The sequence below is a fragment of the Sorex araneus genome, chromosome 3, assembly GCF_027595985.1.
Source record: "Sorex araneus isolate mSorAra2 chromosome 3, mSorAra2.pri, whole genome shotgun sequence".
Classification (NCBI taxonomy): Eukaryota; Metazoa; Chordata; class Mammalia; order Eulipotyphla; family Soricidae; genus Sorex; species Sorex araneus.
In genome coordinates, this window is record NC_073304.1 from 151382185 (window position 1) to 151401925 (window position 19741).

Consider the following 19741-nt stretch of genomic DNA (forward strand, 5'->3'; position numbering starts at 1 on the left):
GCCGGCCCGCGCGGGGTCCCCACCCTTGGGCGCCCCTTCCCCGCCGCTCCCGGCTCTGCGCTTCCAGCACCAGGGACAGCTCCAGCCCCCGGAACAATGGACCCCACTTTAGGGCTCGTCGATAAATTCCCCGTCTCGGCGCCCCGCTCCGGAGGGGCGGCAGTGGGGGCAGGGCAGCGAGCAACAGCCCGGGCCGCCTGCGGGGGCGGCGCGAGCGGGGGGCGGGGCTCCGGCCCCGATTGTGCGTCCCTCTCCAGGGTGGAGAATTTGTCCTACACCCCTGAGACTGACATCACTGCTGTCAGGGGAAAGGAGTGGGAGTGGGGAGGGGGGTGTGCAGGGGGGAGGTTTTTGTTGAGGAGAGCGCGGCCGGAGAGCAGAGCTCCGGGACCCAGGTGACCGGGAAAGCAGGCAGACCCACGGCGGGAGCAGCCAGCAGCAGCCTAGGCCCGGGGGATTGGGGAGGGGTGGGAGGGGGGCAGAGGGAGGGCCTAAAGGGGGACAGCAGGGCAGAGGGGTCCCCCTGGAGCCCCGCCGCCATCAGAGAGCAAGCGTCTGGCATCAGGGATCTTCGCGCCCAGCAGAAGAACCAGCCACAGGGGAGGTGTTCTCTTGGGGAGACCAGCGCCAGCGCCACCTGTCCGGCACCAGGAGTGCCCCCCCACGCCGCTGGCACCCCCAGCAGGCCCCCGACCCCCTCAGCCGCCACCCTCTTCGCCTTCTCCCCTCCCACCTGCCTCCATCTCTCTACTCGGCCCCCCCTTGCCTTCCCAGCGCCCCTGCTACCACCTAACCCTCAGATCTGGCCACACTGACCCTCCAGCTGGGCAATCTGCCAATCTTCCTGGAGGGTGACTGTTGTTTGGGCTATGCCCCCTGGTGGCATGGCCGATTCTGCCTAGATCCCTGACCCCCACCCCCTCACTTCCCCAGCCCCCTCCTTCTTTGTGTGCTAAACCACTCCTCTGCTAAGTACTGGGGTTGGGGGCCAAAGGGAAAGCCCTCGGCCCCCACCACTTACTCCTGGCCTTCGGGCCTCTCCCCAATCCCCTCGGCCCCTCCTCCTGGGCCGCCCCAATGAAGGAGCCAGATGCCATCAAGCTGTTTGTGGGACAGATCCCGCGGCATCTGGACGAAAAGGACCTGAAGCCCATCTTCGAACAGTTCGGCCGGATCTTCGAGCTGACTGTCATTAAGGACAAGTACACAGGGCTGCACAAGGGTAAGGGGACAGCCAGGACCAGAGACCCATGGGGAGCTGGCTTGGGGCTGGGAAGTTGCCTGGTGGAGCTGGAGGACTCAGCGGGGCTGGCCAGAGTGCTCCAGGTGGAGGGACAAGAAGGGCCTTTGGGGAGGGGGGGTCAGTGCAGGTGCAGAGAGCTGGACCCCGAGATGAGAGAAAGTGATGCAGTGGGCTGAGGCCAGGAGGGGATGGAGGCTCCAGATGGCTGGGCAGGGAGATAAGGGGCCAGACAGGTGTGTGTGTATGTGTGTGTGTCTGTGTGTGTTTGTGGCTGTGTATGTCTGTGTCTGTGTGGTTAAGCGTCCCGGGCCATGGCTACCATGGGGATGAGAGGGGGCTAACTCTGAAGAGTGGCTGCGACACTGGGCAGGCAGGTGGGGCCCCAGAACCAGGGCATGATTCCTGAGAGAGCTGGGAAGTGGAAGAAGTTGCCTCCTCAGGCCTGTGTGAGGACTGGGTGAGGCTGGCAGCCCATCAGTACCAGGACAGCAGCAGGCATGGCCCTGCCTCCTGGCACTGGCCCTGGGACTCCTACTTGGCCTGGCCCTTTCCTTTTCTGCTGGGAGTAGTCGGAGAGGAGGAGGAAAGGAGCAAACGGGTGAGGAGAGAGGGGCTGAAGACCAAGATGGAGGGAGGGAGAGGCAGAGGAGGAATGTCTGCTATCTGCTCTTGCAGGCCCTGGCTCTACCATCCTGCCTGCCTCCTCTGGCTCCTGGTTCTGGGGGCCATCTCCTCCAGGCAGGGCCGAGATATCACCCCTGCCCCCATCCCATGTTGGGGTTTCTCTCAGGGAGGTGAGCCCAGGACTCACCCCACTGGTCTCTCTACCTGGCCCCTCAGGATGTGCCTTCCTGACATACTGTGCCCGCGATTCAGCCCTGAAGGCCCAGAGTGCCCTGCACGAGCAGAAGACACTTCCAGGGGTGAGTTCCCATGTGGGCGGGGTCAGGGCTGGCCACCTTGTCCAGACAGCCCACACTGATTTCCAGCCCTCTCCTCCCCAAGAAGTCCCTCTGTTCATTTAGCTTCCCCTCCTGCCTGTTGGACATTCCATGTCTGCCCTTTTTTTTCCCCTAGAGAAAAGGGTGACAGTGGAAGAGTGAACATGACCTTTGCAAGCAGCTGACTTCTGCCACCTTCTCCCCACCACAGGGCAGCATTGATGATAGTCTGGGCTGGGAGGCAGAAGGCACAACTGTGACCCTCTGTGGGACGGCGTGGGTGGGTGTGGGAGGAAGTGGACTGCGAGGTGTCCTGGCTGTCATGCAGCGGGGGGGCTGCTTTGAAACAGGCTGGCCTAGTGTCTCCTGGGAAACAGGACAGGCTGGGGGCTCAGGGGTACAGGGCTGGGGCGGGAGCCTGGATGAGCCATCTCAGCTTCTCACCCACCAACTGTCCATCTCTCCTGCAGGTCAGGGCCCTTTGTCTCTTCTCATAAGTGTCCCAGGCCATAGGGTGGTGAGGGAGGGCAGGAGACAAATTCTCAGCCTGCCCCTAAGCCCCACAGCTGGGGGGGCACATGCATTCCCTCCGTGCCCCCCACCTGCTCCTCACCGAGAGCCCGGAAGGCTTTCCTGAGGGCTGCTCCTTCAGGCTCCCACAAACTCAGGCTGAGCAGCTGGGGTACCGGAACACCCCTGAGCAGATCTGTTGCCCCTCTGCCTCCTGGGAAATGGAAGAGACAAAACCTGGAGGAAGAGGGGGAGGGTAGGAGCTACAGCACAGCAGGGAGGGCACTTGCTTTACATGCAGCTGACCAGGTTTGATCCCTGGCACCCCACAGGGTCCCCCAAGACCCACCAGGAGTGATACCAGAACGTAGAGCCAGGAGTAATCCCTGAGCATCACTGTGGCCCCAAAACCAAAAATAGAGATGGGGACAGGGAGATTAGAACTGCTTCAACCACCTCCAGCTTCACATCCTCCAGCCATCCATAAACGGATCCCTCACTGATCTGCACCCCGAGTGCCAGCAGGAAGTCGAACCCAGCTGCTGGACCCCCCTTGCATGTCAGTCTGGGCCCAGAGGGTGGGAGACCCTGGCTAGTCCCTGACCCCCCAGTAACAGTGCACGCGTGTATGAGCAGGCTGGAGTCCACCCTGACACACCTCCACTCAGTCCACTTCCTCCTCCCTTTCCTGCACACCAGCTCTCCCTCTCCCTAGCCCACCTCTGCCTTCTTTTTGCTGCATCTGCACGAATCCCGGGGGTGGGGGTGGGAGCAGGGAAAATGGGGAGAGGGCAGGAGACTGGACAGGGACAGGGTTTGGAGATGGGCCCTTGAGCTGGCAGTGCCAACAGGGGCACCTGCCCCAGCTCTGTCCCTCTCTAGCTGCCTAGGATCTAGGGGGTGCTCAGAATTCGGGGACTGGGCTGGAACGATAGCACAGCGGGTAGGGCGTTTGCCTTGCATGCTGCCGACCCGGGTTCGATTCCCAGCATTCCATGTGGTTCCCTGAGCACTGCCAGGAGTAATTTCTGAGTGCAAAACCAGGAGTAACCCCTGTGCATCGCCGGGTGTGACCCAAAAAGAAAAAAAAATTTGAGGACTGCCCCAACTAGTCGGAGGTAAGAAGGTAAGGCCCAGGACGGGAGGCGAGGGAGAAGACACCCAGTTAGTGATTGTCTGGTCCTGTCCCACCCCTTCTCTTTGCCTGCTGTCCCCTGGGGCACACGAGAGGACCCGGCAGGAAACCAGGAGTTCTGTCAGCTCCAGATAGCTGAGAGCTCCAGGGGGCTGAGAGTGAGCTTGAGGGAGCAGGCCAGGGCACAGAGGGGAGCATCGCCTGCCCCTCCCTCCCACTGGCAGTGTTCTAGCCCATGATGACGTGTGCCTGTGGGTCTGTGGACACGTGTATGACATGTCACACATATTATCTTGGAGTGACACCTTCTCCTGCAATTCCTCCCCAGGTCTTCCTCCTGGAAGCTGAGTTTTGGATTTTTTGTTGGGGGGGGGGAGTTAGGGCCACACTGGTGGTGCTTGCAGCTTACTCCTGCCTCTGCACTCAGGGATCACGTCTAGTGGGGCTCAGGGAACCATATGGGGTTCTGGGGATTGAACCCGGGTCAGTTGAGTGCAAGGCAAACACCTTCACCCTGCTACTACTTCTCTGGCCCTGGAGGCTTCTTTTCAGTGGGGGCATTTCACCCTCTCCGCTTCCCCGTCCTTCCCTCCGTGCTGGGCTATGCCACCATGCAAGGGCTGAGGTGGCGGGAGAGGAAGCACGCGGGCTGGCCTCTGGTTGTGCAGTCCGTTTCCCTCCTCTTCCGAGTTCTAGGGCCTCCCTGAGCAGGGCAGGGCGTGGCCTGTCAGAGGAACTGTGGCCATCTGGCCCCGTGCGCTTGTGCAGGGCAGGTGAGTTCTGGTCCCTCGGCGGGACCCATATGTAGTCTGGGACATGAGACCAAGTTTTGTTTTTTGTTTTATTCTTTATTTTTTGACTCTTTGGGTCACACCCGGCGATGTTCTGGGATTACTCCTGGCTCTGCACTCAGGAATTACTCCTGATGATACTTGGGGGACCATATGGGATGCCGGGGACCAAACCCAGGTCAGCCGCGTGCAAGGCAAACGCCCTCCCTGCTCTGGCCTCATGAGAGCAAGTCTGGCCAGTCTTGCCAAGGACTTGGTCCCCTCACGAGGTGAGATTCAGTGGGGCTGAGTTCTTCTGGGAAGTGGACAAGGGCCTTGCAGTGGCTGTGCTGTAGGGGGGGTGCTAATACTTGGTTGGAGTATAAATAGCCCCCTCTTCTTTGGGAGGCCCTGGGGAAGGCTTATCACCTGGCGCGTAGTAGCCAGGGAGAGGCGCCGGGAGTGGTTGCCAGGTAAACAAGGCCCAGCTGCACTCAGGGGAGGGGGCAGGTGTGCCAGGCTCAGCTAACAAAGACTGAGCTTCCCACAGGAAGTGCCAGGCTGAGGAGCCGCTGGGGCAGGGTCGCCTGGGCCACCCAGGAGGCTCTGTGAGGGGACTCGAAGGCACAGGGGCGTGTCCACTTGTGTGTCTGCAGTCTTGACTTTTTTGGGGCCTGGAGCAGGGAGGGAGGGACAGGCCTTTCCTGGATCCCGGCTTCCCAGCCAGAGCTGCAGCTCACAGGGCCTGTTGGGAAGGATTCCCTGACATCACACAGGGATCCTCAGCTACCACTCAGCAGGGGGGGCAGGCTGTGGGGCCCCAGGGGACCCCCAATACAGGAGAGGAGGGTGAAAGGCCACGGCCAGAGAAACACACCCCCACCTTCTCTCACTCACACCGGCACTCACATTCTCACACACAGTCACATACACACTCACAGTTGCACACACACCCACACAGACACACACTACTCTTACACCCAAACACACTCTCAGTCACATGCACTCACAGCCACACACAGTCACATACACACACCCACACAGTCACATACACACAGCTGCACACATTCACAAACAAACTCAGTCACACACACACTACATACTCTCACACCCACACACACTCTCAGTCACATACACACTCATAGCCTCACATCCCCCCACAAAGACACATACACTCTTACTCTCACACACACCACACACACACACTCTCAGTCACATACTATACATATACCTAAGCTCAGTTGTCATACACAATCATATGCTCTCTCACAGCACACTTTCATACAGGTTCATACATACCCCCACTTGTAACACATACACACATACTCTCACGCATATACATACCTTCTCACACATACACATATTCTCGCACACATTCATATAGATTCTCATACATCCACAACACACTCACATGACTCACATGCACTCACGCACACACACATTCACACACTATAACTCCCCCGCCCCCCAGCCCAGGAGACAGATACTCGGAGGGGATAATCCCAGATTGGGGGCTGGTAAGCTGGATGGGTAGGGTTAGCTTTCGGGATTTGTGAGTGTGCCCTTCCTCCCGCCAGCTGCTATCGGGCCCAGAGATGTAGAGTGGCTAGAGGAGGGGTGGTGGATGGAGAGAGACAGAGACAAGGACAGAAAGAGACAGAGAGAGAGGGAGACACACATGGGGGTGGGGGGGTGCAGATTCCCTAGGGACCAGCAGAATTTAGCTTTTATTTGGATTTTTCCATTTTTTTCTCTTTTTTTTTTGTTTTTGGGCCACACCCAGTGATGCTCAGGGGTAACTCTTGGCTCTGTGCTCAGGAATCACCCCTGGTGGGCTTGGGGGACCATGGGTTATGTCAGAGCTCCAGCTAGGGTAGGCTGCGTGCAAGGTCAGCCCCCTACCCACTGTGCCCTTAGCTTTGATTCAGAGTTCAGAGGTCTGAGGGGCTGCTAAGAGGGCAGGGGTGCCATGAGGCCTGTGCATCTGCTACGTGATTATGACACAAAGTTACCAGAAGCTTCCACACAAGGCTCAGCCTCCACCAACTTCTCCTCCTGTCTCTCCCAGGCCCCTCTACATGCTTGGTTGGAGACTGCCTTTTGCACCCATTTGACAGACACAAAAGCAGAGGTCGGTCCAGGAGAGGTGACTTGTCCAAGGCCACCAGTGTGGTCAGGTCTCCTGTACCCTGACAGTGCCATCCTGAGGTCACCTGCCCACCCTAACAGTGCCCACAATGGTTGCTTTGGTTTTTCAGACACCGGATATAGGGCTGCCCCCCTCACCCCCCCCCCGTCCCCGCCCCCCCCCCCCCCCCCCCCGCGCGGGGCCCAGGAGTGGGAGCCATAGTGTCACTCCAGGAATCCAAATCCTAGCAATAGGAAACTACTTGGGACACAACAGCGGGGGTCCCCCCCACCCCGCCCCCCGCAGCTGTTACGGAAACCGACCTGCAGGAGTGGCCTTTGCGCGGGAGGGAACAAAGAAGCCCCGCGGGCGGCCGGAGCCTGGGGAGGGGCCGCGCAACCCAGGGAACCGCCTCCGGAGCGGCCTGGTGGGGGGACTCCGGGTCCAGAGGCCTGCGGCAAGGCTGACCCTGAGGCAGGGGACCCCGCAGGCCGGCCCCTCCCCCAGCCCAGCGGGGGACCCCGACCCCCCATCCGCATCCTGTTCCCACACCCCTCCCGCCGGGCTCGGTAGCAGCGGTGACGTCACCGCGGTCGCCAGGGCGACAGGGCCGGCTAAATCGGGCTGAGTGGGCGGTTGCCATGGAGCGCATTCTCCCGTTGCCACGGAGACTGGGCATCTGCTCCCTTTGTGCTCCCGAGTGCCTCCTCCCCGGGGTCAAGGGGTGCAGGGGGCAGGAGGAGAGGCAGACACGCGTCCAGGGGTCAGCAGGAAGCTGGGGCCTTGGCGGGGTCGCCTCCAGTCTAAGGACCCTTCTGGGGTCTGCTCTGGGTGTCTTCCCCTTCCCAGTTGTGGCATGGAGGCATTGGCTTGGGGACCGCCCCATTTCCCCCTTAAGGAGAGCAGGACCTGCCCCTGGCCACGGGGTCTGGGTGCCCCCAGCCTGGCCCCAGCGTAACCGCCAGCACCCCCCACCCCCCAAGAGACTCCAGGCAGGAAGTGAGGGGGCCCCTAAGGAACCAGCACTCAGTGGGCTCAATCCCTGCCCCCTCCTGGGGCTCAAAGGGCCCCACAGCTGCCTTCTCTTCTCTCCTGTAGATGAACAGGCCAATCCAGGTCAAGCCAGCCGACAGCGAGAGCCGAGGAGGTAGGTTCTGCACCTGTGGGCTCTGTCCCTTACCCCAACCTGGGGAGTCCCAAGGGATAGTAGCCTCTGGTGGAGGGAAGTCTGTGCAACCCCAGAGAGCTCCCTGAAGGAAGTGGCCCTAGGGCTTGGCACCACCCTTTCTAGAGATGACAAAAGGGGGAGGAGGCAGTGCCTGAAAATGCTTAGTCCTTGGAACATTTGTTTATCTGTGCCCCACCCCGAGGAGTCCCTGGTCCCCAGGGACAGGGGACTGTGTGCGCCCCCCCCCCAAGGAAGAGCGCAGTAAGGAATTGAGTGAGGGTATCAGGGCACCCTGAGCAGGCCCTTGCCCCTCCCCCAGAAGACCGGAAGCTCTTCGTGGGGATGCTCGGGAAGCAGCAGACAGATGAGGACGTGCGGAAGATGTTCGAGCCTTTCGGGACCATAGATGAGTGCACTGTGCTTCGGGGCCCCGATGGCACCAGTAAAGGTAGCCCCGCCTGCCCCACCCGCCCCTCCCTGGGCTCCTGGTCAGCCTCCCAGGGCCTGGTGGCCACTTACCCTGCCGCTTTCGGAACCCCAGGTTGCGCCTTCGTCAAGTTCCAGACCCACGCAGAGGCCCAGGCGGCCATCCGCACCCTCCACAGCAGCCGCACCCTGCCGGTGAGCCGTGCTCCTGGCCCAGTGCTCGGCGTGCCCACCATTCTCCCAGAGACCCCCTCTGCCCCTGCCACGTCCTGGGCCCCTGCCCCTCAGTGGATCTGCGGGGCTGCTCGAGGGGGGCCCGCATGGAGGGAGAGGGCTCCCCCTGACTGTGACCAGGGGTCCCAAAAGGGTCCATCACTCTGCACGAGGGCCCAGGACCAGCCCAAGGGAGTCCCCGCTTTGGTCACGGGTCAGCCCAGGCTGACGTTAAATTGAGGCGCGTTCTCCATTGTCTGGGCTCGGGCTGAGGATGGGAGAGTAACACGGGAGCCCAGATCCCCTCAGGAGCCAGCCATGCCCTGGCATCTGTTGGGCCTGCCCCACCCCCTGCATTCCCAGCATCTCCTTGCCTGGCGTGGGAGGGACAAAAATCCCCTCCTGGCTCCTGGCCCAGTCCCGGTGCTTGCCCTTAAGCCAAGTGTAAGGCAGGGCCAGGTCACCGGGCTGGAAGGTGCTCTGTCCCTCCTCGGGGCTTGTTCCCAGGGGGCCTCGTCCAGCCTGGTGGTCAAGTTTGCTGACACGGAGAAGGAGCGAGGTCTGAGGCGGATGCAGCAGGTGGCCACACAGCTGGGCATGTTTAGCCCCATCGCCCTCCACTTCGGAGCCTACAGCGCCTACACCCAGGCTGTGAGCACCATCCTCCTGTGCCTGCTCCGCCCAGCTGTCCCATGCCCAGCCAGCCCCATGTCCAGCTGCACCATGCCCAGCCAGCCCCATGTCCAGATGCACCATGCCCAGCCAGCCCCCATGCCCAGCCAGCCCCCATGCCCAGCCCACTCCCCCATGCCCAGCCCTGCCCCCCCCATGCCCGGCCCACTCCCCCATATTCTGGCCCCACTCCCCCGACCCGTGCCTGGCCCCTCCACCATACCCGCCCACTCCCCCTGCCCGATCCTTCTCTCGCAGCTGATGCAGCAGCAGGCGGCCCTGGTCGCAGCCCACAGTGCCTACCTCAGCCCCATGGCAGCCATGGCCGCCGTGCAGATGCAGCACATGGCTGCCATCAATGCCAATGGCCTCATTGCCACCCCCATCACCCCATCCTCAGGTGAGAAGGCCGGGGAGTGTGGCAGGTGGGGGTGCAGAGGGGACCCAGATGGCTCTGGAGGGGTTCAGCCTCCTGCCTGTGCCCTCGCTCTGCTGATAGCTTCTCTGCGTGTGTGTGTGCATGTGTGCATGTGTGCGTGCATGTGTGTGTCCATGTCCATGTGTATGTCTCTGCTTTGCCGTGTTGTCGCTTTCTTTGCCCAGGAACCAGCACCCCTCCTGCCATCGCCGCCACGCCTGTCTCTGCCATTCCCGCTGCCCTGGGCGTCAACGGCTACAGCCCGGTGCCCGCCCAGCCCGCTGGGCAGCCCGCCCCTGACGCTCTGTACCCCAACGGGGTTCACCCCTACCCAGGTGGGGCTCCTGACCCTCTTGCCCTGCATCCTGTGTCAGCCTGGGGAGCCGGGCGGGGGCTGCTTCCTGACTCAGCAGGCCGCCATGGCCAAGGCAGGCCCGGGCTTGTCTGGGACAGCACCAGGGCCCAGAGTCCAGTGTGCCCACGCTGGTCCCCACTCTCAGCCCGCTCTGCATTCCCGTCTCTCACTGTCCCCCCACGCCCCCTCCCACTGCTCTCCCCAGCCCAGAGCCCCGCCGCCCCCATGGACCCCCTGCAGCAGGCCTACGCGGGCGTGCAGCACTACACAGGTGAGGGCGGGGGCCTCGGGCATGCGGGCTGGGGTGCGGGGCAGCTCTGCGTGCCCCTCAGCTGGCCAGCAGGACCCAGAACTGCTCTCCTCCCCCCAACAGCGGCCTACCCGGCCTACAGTCTAGTGGCGCCTGCCTTCCCACAGCCGCCAGCCCTGGTGGCCCACCAGCCTCCACCCCCCGCCCAGCAGCAGCAGCAGCAGCAGCAGCGGGAAGGTGTCTCCCCCGCCCCTGCCCTGCATGTGGGACTGTGTCTCCCCCTCCCCTGCCCTGCCCTGCATGTGGGGCGGAGGTGGCCTGGCCCACAAGAGGGTGGCTGGGGTCCTCCCAGGGGCGGCACCCCCAGCAGTGCTTCTGACTCCTGAGCCCTCCCTCCTGTCCCCCACCCCCAGGCCCTGATGGCTGCAACATCTTCATCTACCACCTGCCCCAGGAGTTCACGGACTCCGAGATCCTACAGATGTTCGTTCCGTTCGGCCATGTCATCTCAGCCAAAGTCTTTGTGGATCGGGCCACCAATCAGAGCAAGTGTTTTGGTAAGGCCACGGTGACCCCGTTGTTTGACGTATTCCCAGTGAGAAACAAGCAGGTAATTGCACACTGCATGGACCCTGTGTGCTGTCTGCATTGTCAAGGGTCCGAGAGAAGCAGAGTTTAGCACAGCCAGCTGCTGCTGGGGGCAGGCCTCCCTGCAGACACCACAGCCTCACTCTGTCCTCAGCAGCTGCGCATTCATGCTCCAGGCACTCGAGGTTCAGGAGGTGGGGGGGCTCAGGGGATGGGTTTTAGTCGCTGTTGAGTCTTGGGAAGGCTGCTTCAGGGCCAAAGGGGATGTTTGGATCCTCCCTGCCTTAGAAAAAATGTATTTAGGATGCAGAGTGGCATTTTCCTTTTCTTTTTGTGTTTTGGGCCACACCTGGAAATGCTCAGGTGTTAATCCTGGTTCTGCACTCGGGAATCACTCCTGGCTGAGCTTGAGGGACCGTGTGGGGTGCTGGGCATTGAACCAAGGTTGGCTGCTTGCAAGCACATGTCCTCCCCGCTGTGCTACGACTCCAGTCCCTCAGAGTGGCATTTTCAAAGGGCATGTTCCAAGATGTCCTGACTGAAGCCACAACAGCCCTTCAGAAATGCTAGAAACACTGACCTAGACTGTGAGAGAGGCTGGACTGGGTTCAATGGCCCAACTACCCAGCCACCATTCAGGACGAAAGGCTGGGAGGCCCATGGCGTGCCGGGAGGAAGTTGGGTGATGCCAGAAGCCCAAGAGTAAGCCCTGGCCAGCCACAGGGGCTGAGGCGGGACTAGCCCAGTCTCATACTCATCTCACTCAGGCTTCGTGAGTTTCGACAATCCGGCCAGTGCCCAGGCTGCTATCCAGGCCATGAACGGTTTCCAGATTGGCATGAAACGCCTCAAAGTTCAGCTAAAACGACCGAAGGATGCCAACAGACCCTACTGAGGGCCTCCAGGTAGGTCTGACTCCCGCCTTGTGACCTCACTCCCTCCCTTAGTCAGGGTCTCCCCTGGACAGCCTTCACCCCTTCCTGCCCTGACCCCCCACATTCACTCACACACACACTCTATCACATACGCACTGTCTCACAGTCACTCTCACACACACTCTCAGACACTTTCTCTCACATACTCACATATATGCTCATACACCCACACACTATCTCACATACATTTTCTCTCACACACTTTCTCTTACTCACACATATTTTCTCTCCTCACACATACTCTCATATTTTTTCTCTCACAAACTCTCACACATTTTCACAAACTTTCTCTCATACACTCACACACCTTCTCACATACACTTCTCTTACACTCTCACAGACACATACTTTCTTTTATACTTTTTTTTTTTTTGGTTTTTTGGATCACACCCGGCGATGTTCAGGGCTTACTCCTGGCTCTGCACTCAGGAATTACTCCTGGCAGTGGTCAGGGGACTACATGGGACACTGGGAGTCGAACCCGGGTCAGCCACATGTAAGGCAGATGCCCTACCTGCTGTGCTATTGCTCCAGCTCCTCCTCCTATTTTTTTTGTTTTGTTTTTGGGGTCACACCCGGCAATGCTCAGGGGTTACTCCTGGCTCTGCACTCAGGAATTACTCCTGGCGGTGCTCGGGCGACCATATGGGATGCTGGGAATCGAACCTGGGTCGGCTGAGTGCAAGGCAAACGCCCTACCCGCTGTGCTATTGCTCCAGCCCCTCCTATTTTTAAAAATTGAATCACTGTGAGATAGTTACAAAGCTTTTATGTTGGAGCTTCGCCATACAATGATCGAACACCCATCCTCCACCAATGCATATTTTCCACCACCAGTGTCCTCAGTCTCCCCCGCCACCACCATCCCAGTCCCCACCCTGCCTTTGTGACAGATAATTTCCCCAATATTCTCTCTCTACTTTTGGGGCATTATCTTTTGCCCAGATTTTCCCACCACCATTCAAGCCTGCCTACGAGGCACTAGATAATTTATTTTCCATTGCTCATTTTGAATGTCATGAGAGTTCGTACAGCTACTTTGCAACTGCACATTTCTGGAATCTTGCATTGTAAATGGTTGGGTTCCAGAGACATCTCTGTATGGCACTAATTCATTTGGGGATTCATTTGGGCATCTCTGGACCAGGGCCATTGGTGCACCAAGATGGTGCCTGGCAGAGAAGCTTGGGAGGGTGACAGCCAGGCCGAAGAGTGGGTGGGAGCCAGGGAGGGATGGCCCGGTGCCTCTGCTGCCATGCGGCCTGGAGATTCAGTCCTGAAATCCGCATACCTGGGTCTTGCTTGTGGCAGCTCATGGTCACCGGGGTCCATCTAGAGTAACTGGGAGACTGCATCTGCTCCATCCGGGGTGCCCTGGTGAGATTGGCTCCGCATGGGGCCCTCCTGGAGGGATCTCCGGCACTGTGGTGCCATCTGGAACTCACTGCTGTGTCCTCTCATACTTTCTCACACACATCCGCACACACACATACACACTCTCTCAGACACTCTCACACAGACTTCTATATACACTCGCACAGACACACGCTCACACACACACACACACATTCATACACACAGAGCCTCACCGGATTGTGTCCCCCCCTCAGATTTCCCTCCTTTCTGCTCTGTCTGTCTGGTCCGTGTATCTGCGTGTGTCTTTTCTGGTTTTCCTTCGGGTTGGAGGACATGAGGGGAGTAGGGTGTGGGGAAGTGGGGACTGGCTTAGGTTGCTAGGGGACAGATGATGGCCTGTCTCTGTCAAGTTCTTGCGCCTGGGACTCCAGTTGATGCGTGGGCCACAGCAGCAGGTGGGGTGCAGCACAGACAAGGGTCCCAGGCCTCTGGGGAGCAGCATTGGTCTGTCTGTGACTGTCACTGAACAAGTCCCCTGCACCCCACTGCTGCCCCCTGCCCCTCGCTTCCCAGAGCTCTGAGCTCAGATGACTTTTGTGTTGTTTCATTTCCCTTGGACCAACCCCCTAAAAAAAAGGAATACAACCCAAGAACAATACCCACATTTTCTATTTCTCCCCCTCTCCCCCCAATCCTGGCTGCTAAACTCCCCCCACCCTGGGGGTCCCCCCAGCCCAGGGCCCGTGTCCATTGTCGGCCGAAGCCCCCATCCCCGGACCCCTGCTCCGGGCCCCTGTAAGTTGCATGGAACGAGCGTGTTGTCTTTGGAGCCGGTTGTTTGTTCCCTGGGGTGGGGGCCGTACTCACGGCTGGGCAGCTGGCGGGATGTGCGTGGTCTGCAGTGGTTGGTGACCTGCTGTGTCCTGTGTGTCTCTCGCTCTCTTTGTCCCTTCTCCCAGAGGCAGGAGCACAGTCCTGGGTGGGTGGCTCCAGCCTGGCACAGCCCATCTGTCCTTGGCCTTCGGGGGGGACCCTGTGCCCACACACCCTCCTGCCCCTTCACTGTACTTATCCTTCCCCACCCCCCTGCCCCTCAGAGAGGATGTTTGAGTGTCCTCCGGACAGTCCAGCCCTGTTCCCCTTGTCCTGCTGTCCCGGCCCCTCTCACGTTCTTGCTGTCGCCCTGGCCAGACGGGGCCTGGCTGGCCGAGCCCTTCCTGACCGCCCGCCTCCTCAGGTAGCAGGAGCTTGTGGGGGCCCCTGAACTGCCCCTGGCCCTGGCTTCACCTGACCCACATTTCTTCCTTTGCAGGTGTGGAGATACCAGAGAACGGGGCGCCTCACCCTGCTCCCTGCGGCTGGCCCCGGCCTCTCTGCACATCTGCCCTGGGCCTTGCTGGGGCTCCGGGGCCAAAGCTGCTCGCAGCCCTGGGGGCATGGACACCGGCCACGCCACCACTTGAAACGGCCCGTTTCCTCCCAGGCGACTTTTGGCCTGCGTGAGGGAGCAGGAAGGGGCTTGGAGGCACGGGGTGCTGCCTTCTGCAGGCTCTGGGCGGAGGGGGGGATGTCTTGGTGCCCAGCACCTGCCCCTGCGCAGCCCCATCCCTACAGGGAGTGATTCTGCCTGTGGACGCCTCCCCCAAACTCCCACCAGCCTCTTCCCTCGCTGAAGCTTCTCAGAAGCTGGCCCAGCTCCCTGCACCCTCAGCTAGAGGGATTTTCCCCGAACCCTGAACACTCACTGCCTCCCGCAAGGGCCCCCCTCTGCTGAGGGTGTAGGGGAGCCGAGGGCTGCCTCCAGAGACCCTCCTCCTTTCTGAGGAAGTGACCTCCCTGGACCCTAAGAATGTTTACAGTCTCTGCCGGCCCTCCCCGTCAATACCACCAGTACCACCTGTGCGTTACCCAGCCGGCCCACCGGACGCTGCCATCTCTCTCTCTGGGAGTTAGACAATGTTTCCCTCATATTTTTCTCTCTCAAGTTCTCCCTATGCTTTGGGGTGTAATTGGGTACATGGGGAGGAGGGGGGCGGGGAGGGCTAAAGGGATTTATTATCTGATCATTTTCTTTAGGAAGAGGTTTTAGGGCAAAGAAATGGGGGAGGGTTAGTGATGAGGGGAGATGGGGTCAGTTTCAGACACTTCTCTATGCTTAACTTATTTATTTGTTGCATTTTACTTTCAAAAAGTTGGTCTTTTCTGTCTAAATAAAGAAAAAAAAAGGTTTAAAAGCACCAAGTAAGAGTCTTGAAGGTGGAAAGAAGAATGGTGGGGAGGCAGTGGAGGTTAGGAAAGGGAATTCTGGAAGCTTCTTTGGAGCAGGTCCAGGATGATCACAGCTTATGAGCATCTACTTTCGCCCTGGGTTGAATTCTGGGCCGAATTCTAGAATGTTCTGTGAAACTGAGCATAGAGGGAATAAAGGTTAGCAGGCCTCCTCTGCACCCCGCCCTGGTCCCCAGCGCTTGTACTCAATCCTGCAGACGCCCGCCTCCCTTCCCCCCCTCTCCCCAAGGAGAGGGGCTCCCCCTCTTCTGCCACCACCCCATGGGGTTCTGTGAAGTGACTCAGGCTTTGAGTCTCCCCCGGTGCCTCCCCTCATGTAATTCCGGTAACCCCATGAAGAAGGCACAGGGGCACTGGTGGACATGCACATGGCCACGGGGGAGGGGTGCAGGCGTCAGAGCACAGGCCCACGTGGCTCGAGCCTGACTCAGGTGCCTGTTCTTCAAAGCAGACCCTCAAGACCCTTAGAAAGGTTTTTCCATTTCAGGCTCAGGCCAAGGCACCTCTCAGCCTGCCAGGCTCCCCCCGTCTTGTCTTCTCCTGGCCCCCACTAAGAACAGTGCAAGAGAAATGACACGTGAGGTACTGCGCAACCTGCAGGATCCACGGGAGGGGGAGACCAGGGAAGAGAATCCAGCCAGGAAGTCTCAGTTCAGGGGACAGGAAGGGGGTGGGGTGGGAGCAGCATGGGAGGACAGTGCCTAAGTGATGCCTTCTCCTTGGTGCCCCTGACTGTGGCTTCAGGAATTTCCAGATGGACCCAGAAAGACAAAGTGGGCTGGGACAGCAGTGGGCGTCTCCCAGGAGTGGTGAGTCCTCTTGGGAGGTGACAAGGCAGCAGCTTCCGATGCTGCCTGCGTATCTCTGCGGCTGCCGCCGGCCTGCCCTCGATGGGGACGAAGGAGCTAAGGAGCCTCTTGGGAGAAACGAGACTTTGAGGCAGGGATTCTCCAAACCCTTTGACTGCAAAACACAGCGGACAGGCAACATCAAAATGGAGTTTCATCCTTTGTAAGCGTTTTTCCAGGGATAAGAGGATGAGTAGAAATGAGGCGTCATTAGGTCCTGGGGTCCATGAGGCAGCTCTTTGGTGTAGAAGCAGCCTCAAATGGAAACATGGGCCAGGGGAAGAAAATGGGAAACGATAAGAGCCACTAACCAGATCAGACCAGGTGAAGCTCCGTTCAAATGTCAGTGGCCCCATAAAGAGAAGAAAGATACACTTCTCAAGGCAGAAGGATAGAGCAGGGTCCAAAGACGGCTTCCATTTTATAGGAATGGAAACGTTCTAGAAAATCAGCCTGAGTTCAGGGCGCCAGAGCAGGGGAACACGCAGGGGGTGGGGCAGATGTCGGTGAGCCTGCATCTCCACCTGGCTAAGGAGGTGGCGCCACTGCCCCAGGGTCAGCTGTGCTGGGAGTTGGGAAGTCAGACTCCTTTGTTTCTTGCACTTAGCATTTCCGAGCTCGGAGAGGAGTCTCCATTAAGGGCCAAGGCTCAGGCTCTTTCCAAGAGCTGAGTGGCCCACTCCAAGCTCAAGAGCTGTAGGTTTATTTCCAAGTTCCCCAGCTTCCTCTTGCTCCCCATTAATGTCGTTTCCCTCCGATGTATTGCATTTTCCCCCCTTCTTGGGCCACACCTGGCAGTGCTCAAGACTTATTCCTGATTCTGTGTCCAGGGATCACTCCTGGCGGGGCTCAGGGAACTCTATTTGGTGCGGGGGGATGCCAAACTCTATTTGATGCCAACTGGGCTTGGCTGCATGCCAGGCAAATGTCTTAACTCCTGCACTACCTCTCCTGTCCTCCAGAACCCCGTCCCTTTAAACAGTACTTGGACATGCTCAGCAAACAGCTAAGAAACAAGTGCTGAGCATCTATTTCTAACTTTTGCCCTTTCTAATCTTTTTCTTTTCGGTGGTGGGGGAGGCTTAGGCCACAACTGGTGGTGCTCAGGAGTCATTTCTGGTGGGGTTCAGCGTACTATGTGCAGTGCTGAGGATTAAATCCAATCTGGCAGTGTGCAAGGCCAGTGCCCTGTACTCCCTCTGATCCTTGCCTGAATTCTTTTAGACCCAAGTGAAGTATTTTCTCCTCCAGTTTCAACTCTTAAAATATTTCTGTTCTATGAAACTTTGGTAGATTTTTATTAAATTCAGTTACCAAATCCCAAAATTCTACTTCCCTCCCATCAATGATCACTGCATCCACTTAGTAACTATGCAGGGTAGTCTCCTTAAATGATCCTCAACTTTATCTAAATTCAAACTAATTGAAAAACAAAAATCTGTTTTTGTTTTTTTTAAGTACACTTAACTTCACTGGCATTAAAACTTTCATTCATTGGTTTTGGGGCCACACCTGGTGATGCTCGGGACCATATGGGATGCTGGGGATGGAGTCCAGGTGAGCCACATAAAAGGCAAGCGACCTCTTTGCTTTACTATTTTTCCAGCCCCTAAAACTCTTTTCTTGCTTCCTGGAGCGGTAGAAAGGGCACTTAGGGCATTTACTATTACAAGGCAGCAGAGGCTCCAGGGCCCAGGCTAAGGGAAAAAAGGCAAATCACTTCTTTTCTTCCATCTTATTCCTACACATAAGTTCTAATTAGATTTGAGAATTGCTAGATCATCTGGCAGGTCTTACTCTGTCCCTACTCCCAAATCCTCAGTAACTAGTACCTCAATCATCTTTGCTAAACCAAGTCCGCTGGAACCCTATCCATTTTTATGGGGGGGGGGTCACTCCTGGCTCTGCACTCAGAAATCACCCCTGGTGGTGCTCAGGGGACCATATGGGATGCTGGGAATTGAACCTGGGTCAGCTGCGTGCAAGGCAAATGCCCTACCCGCTGTGCTATCGCTCCAGCCCCCCTATTCATTTTTTTATTTTGCTTTTTGTAATGCTCAACGTTTACTACTGGATTTGCACTCAGGAATTACTCCTGGCGGTGCTGGGGGAACCATATGGGATGACGGGGATGGAACCCAGGTCTGCCACATGCAAGGTAAACGCTCTACCCGCTGTACTATCGCTTCAGCCCCACTATCCCATTCACTTTTTTTTTTTTTTTTGCTTTTTTTGGGTCACACCTGGCGATGCACAGGGGTTACTCCTGGCTCTGCACTCAGAAACTACTCCTGGCGGTGCTCAGGGGACCATATGGGATGCTGGGAATGGAACCCGGGTTGGCCTCGTGCAAAGCAAACGCCCTACCCGCTATCGCTCCAATCCCAACCCCATTCATTCTTAAACACCGTTATCCTCTTTAAGTTTTTTTTGCTATCCGATTGCTCTTTCTCACTTTTTTCAGTGTTCTCTGGCACATACACCTCCCACTGCTGTGTCCCCACCATCTGTACAGCTCTCCTTTGAGGCTGGGGGTTAGAGCTTTCTTTGCTTTTTTAATCTGTTGCAGTATCTAATAATGCCCACAAAGCAGATATTTAAGAAATGTTGATTTTTTTCTTTTTTTGTGGTCACACCTGGTGATGCTCAGGGTTGACTCCTGGGTCTGCACTCAGGGATCACTCCTGGCGGTGCTTGGGGGACCATATGGGATGCCAGTACAGCAAATGCCTTCCCCGCTATACAATTGGCCGGCCCCTAGAAATGTTTTTTTTTTTTTTAACTGTAATTCTTTCTAGTTCTCTATGGACTTTTAGTGAAAGGTTTTTCTGTAAGGTAATAGTAATGGCTGAGTGTAAAACCCAAAACCATCTTCCTGAAAAATACCAAACAAAATGTCCCATGAATACTTGCTCTTAGGACACTGATCCAGAATGAGCACAGACCGGTGTAGAGGGAGGAGCAAGCAGGATCTGCGCTCAAGAGCGGGAGTGGGACGCACTGCCAGAGAGAGCTCCGCGCTGGGGTCTGTGTGGCTCAGAGTATGCAGGAGGCCAGGTTCAGTCTCAGCCACACAGGGTCGGTCCCCCAGGACCACTGGGGCGATTTCCACTAGCACAAGGGTGTGCCCCCAAGTATATGTGTGTGTGTGTGTGTGTGTGTGTGTGTGTGTGTGTGTGTGTGTGTGTGTACACACACATCTACATTTTTTTTTTTTTCTTTTTGGGTCACACCTGGCGATGCACAGGGGTTACTCCTGGCTCTGCACTCAGGAATTACCCCTGGCGGTGCTCAGGGGACCATATGGGATGCTGGGATTCGAACCCGGGTTGGCCGCGTGCAAGGCAAACGCCCTACCCGCTGTGCTATCGCTCCAGCCCCACATCTACATTTTTTTAAAGAATGTTCATGCTGCTGTGACTGCTGCAGTGTTCTGTCCAGGGCACTCGGCGTCAGTGTGGAGGGGAGCCAGGTGGGTCTCACGCAGACCTGGGCA

General features: G+C 58.0%; 1 protein-coding gene across 6 annotated transcripts; it reads left to right on the forward strand.

Moving 5' to 3' along the window:
- The first annotated feature begins 296 nt into the window (after positions 1 to 296).
- Positions 297 to 14915, forward strand: CELF3 (CUGBP Elav-like family member 3). 6 transcript variants are annotated; one of them, XM_004618097.2, is made up of 14 exons: positions 297 to 395; positions 1084 to 1222; positions 2084 to 2166; positions 7826 to 7874; positions 8215 to 8343; positions 8437 to 8516; positions 9042 to 9185; positions 9465 to 9606; positions 9810 to 9959; positions 10185 to 10250; positions 10353 to 10466; positions 10643 to 10786; positions 11585 to 11722; positions 14421 to 14915. In XM_004618097.2, exons 4-13 carry the CDS (start codon positions 7826 to 7828, stop codon positions 11710 to 11712), a joined length of 1146 nt encoding a protein of 381 aa, XP_004618154.2. In that variant the 5' UTR covers positions 297 to 395; positions 1084 to 1222; positions 2084 to 2166; the 3' UTR covers positions 11713 to 11722; positions 14421 to 14915. The 6 variants fall into 6 exon arrangements, 5 of the variants coding, with proteins under 5 accessions (XP_004618154.2, XP_054986054.1, XP_054986052.1 ...); XM_055130079.1 differs by having other exon boundaries at positions 348 to 395; positions 1117 to 1222; XR_008629122.1 differs by lacking the exon at positions 297 to 395 and adding an exon at positions 13842 to 13903 and having other exon boundaries at positions 480 to 1222.
- Positions 14916 to 19741: the final 4826 nt, after the last annotated feature.

What these genes read in the sequence shown, in the direction of transcription:
- CELF3 (XM_055130077.1), top strand. Translation starts at nt 1,078, where the DNA reads ATGAAGGAGCCAGATGCCATCAAGCTGTTTGTGGGACAGATCCCGCGG. An exon ending in CCCCATCACCCCATCCTCAG is followed by an intron (nt 9,607 to 9,809) that starts GTGAGAAGGCCG and finishes TTCTTTGCCCAG; the next exon opens with GAACCAGCACCCCTCCTGCC. An exon ending in CAATCAGAGCAAGTGTTTTG is followed by an intron (nt 10,787 to 11,584) that starts GTAAGGCCACGG and finishes CATCTCACTCAG; the next exon opens with GCTTCGTGAGTTTCGACAAT.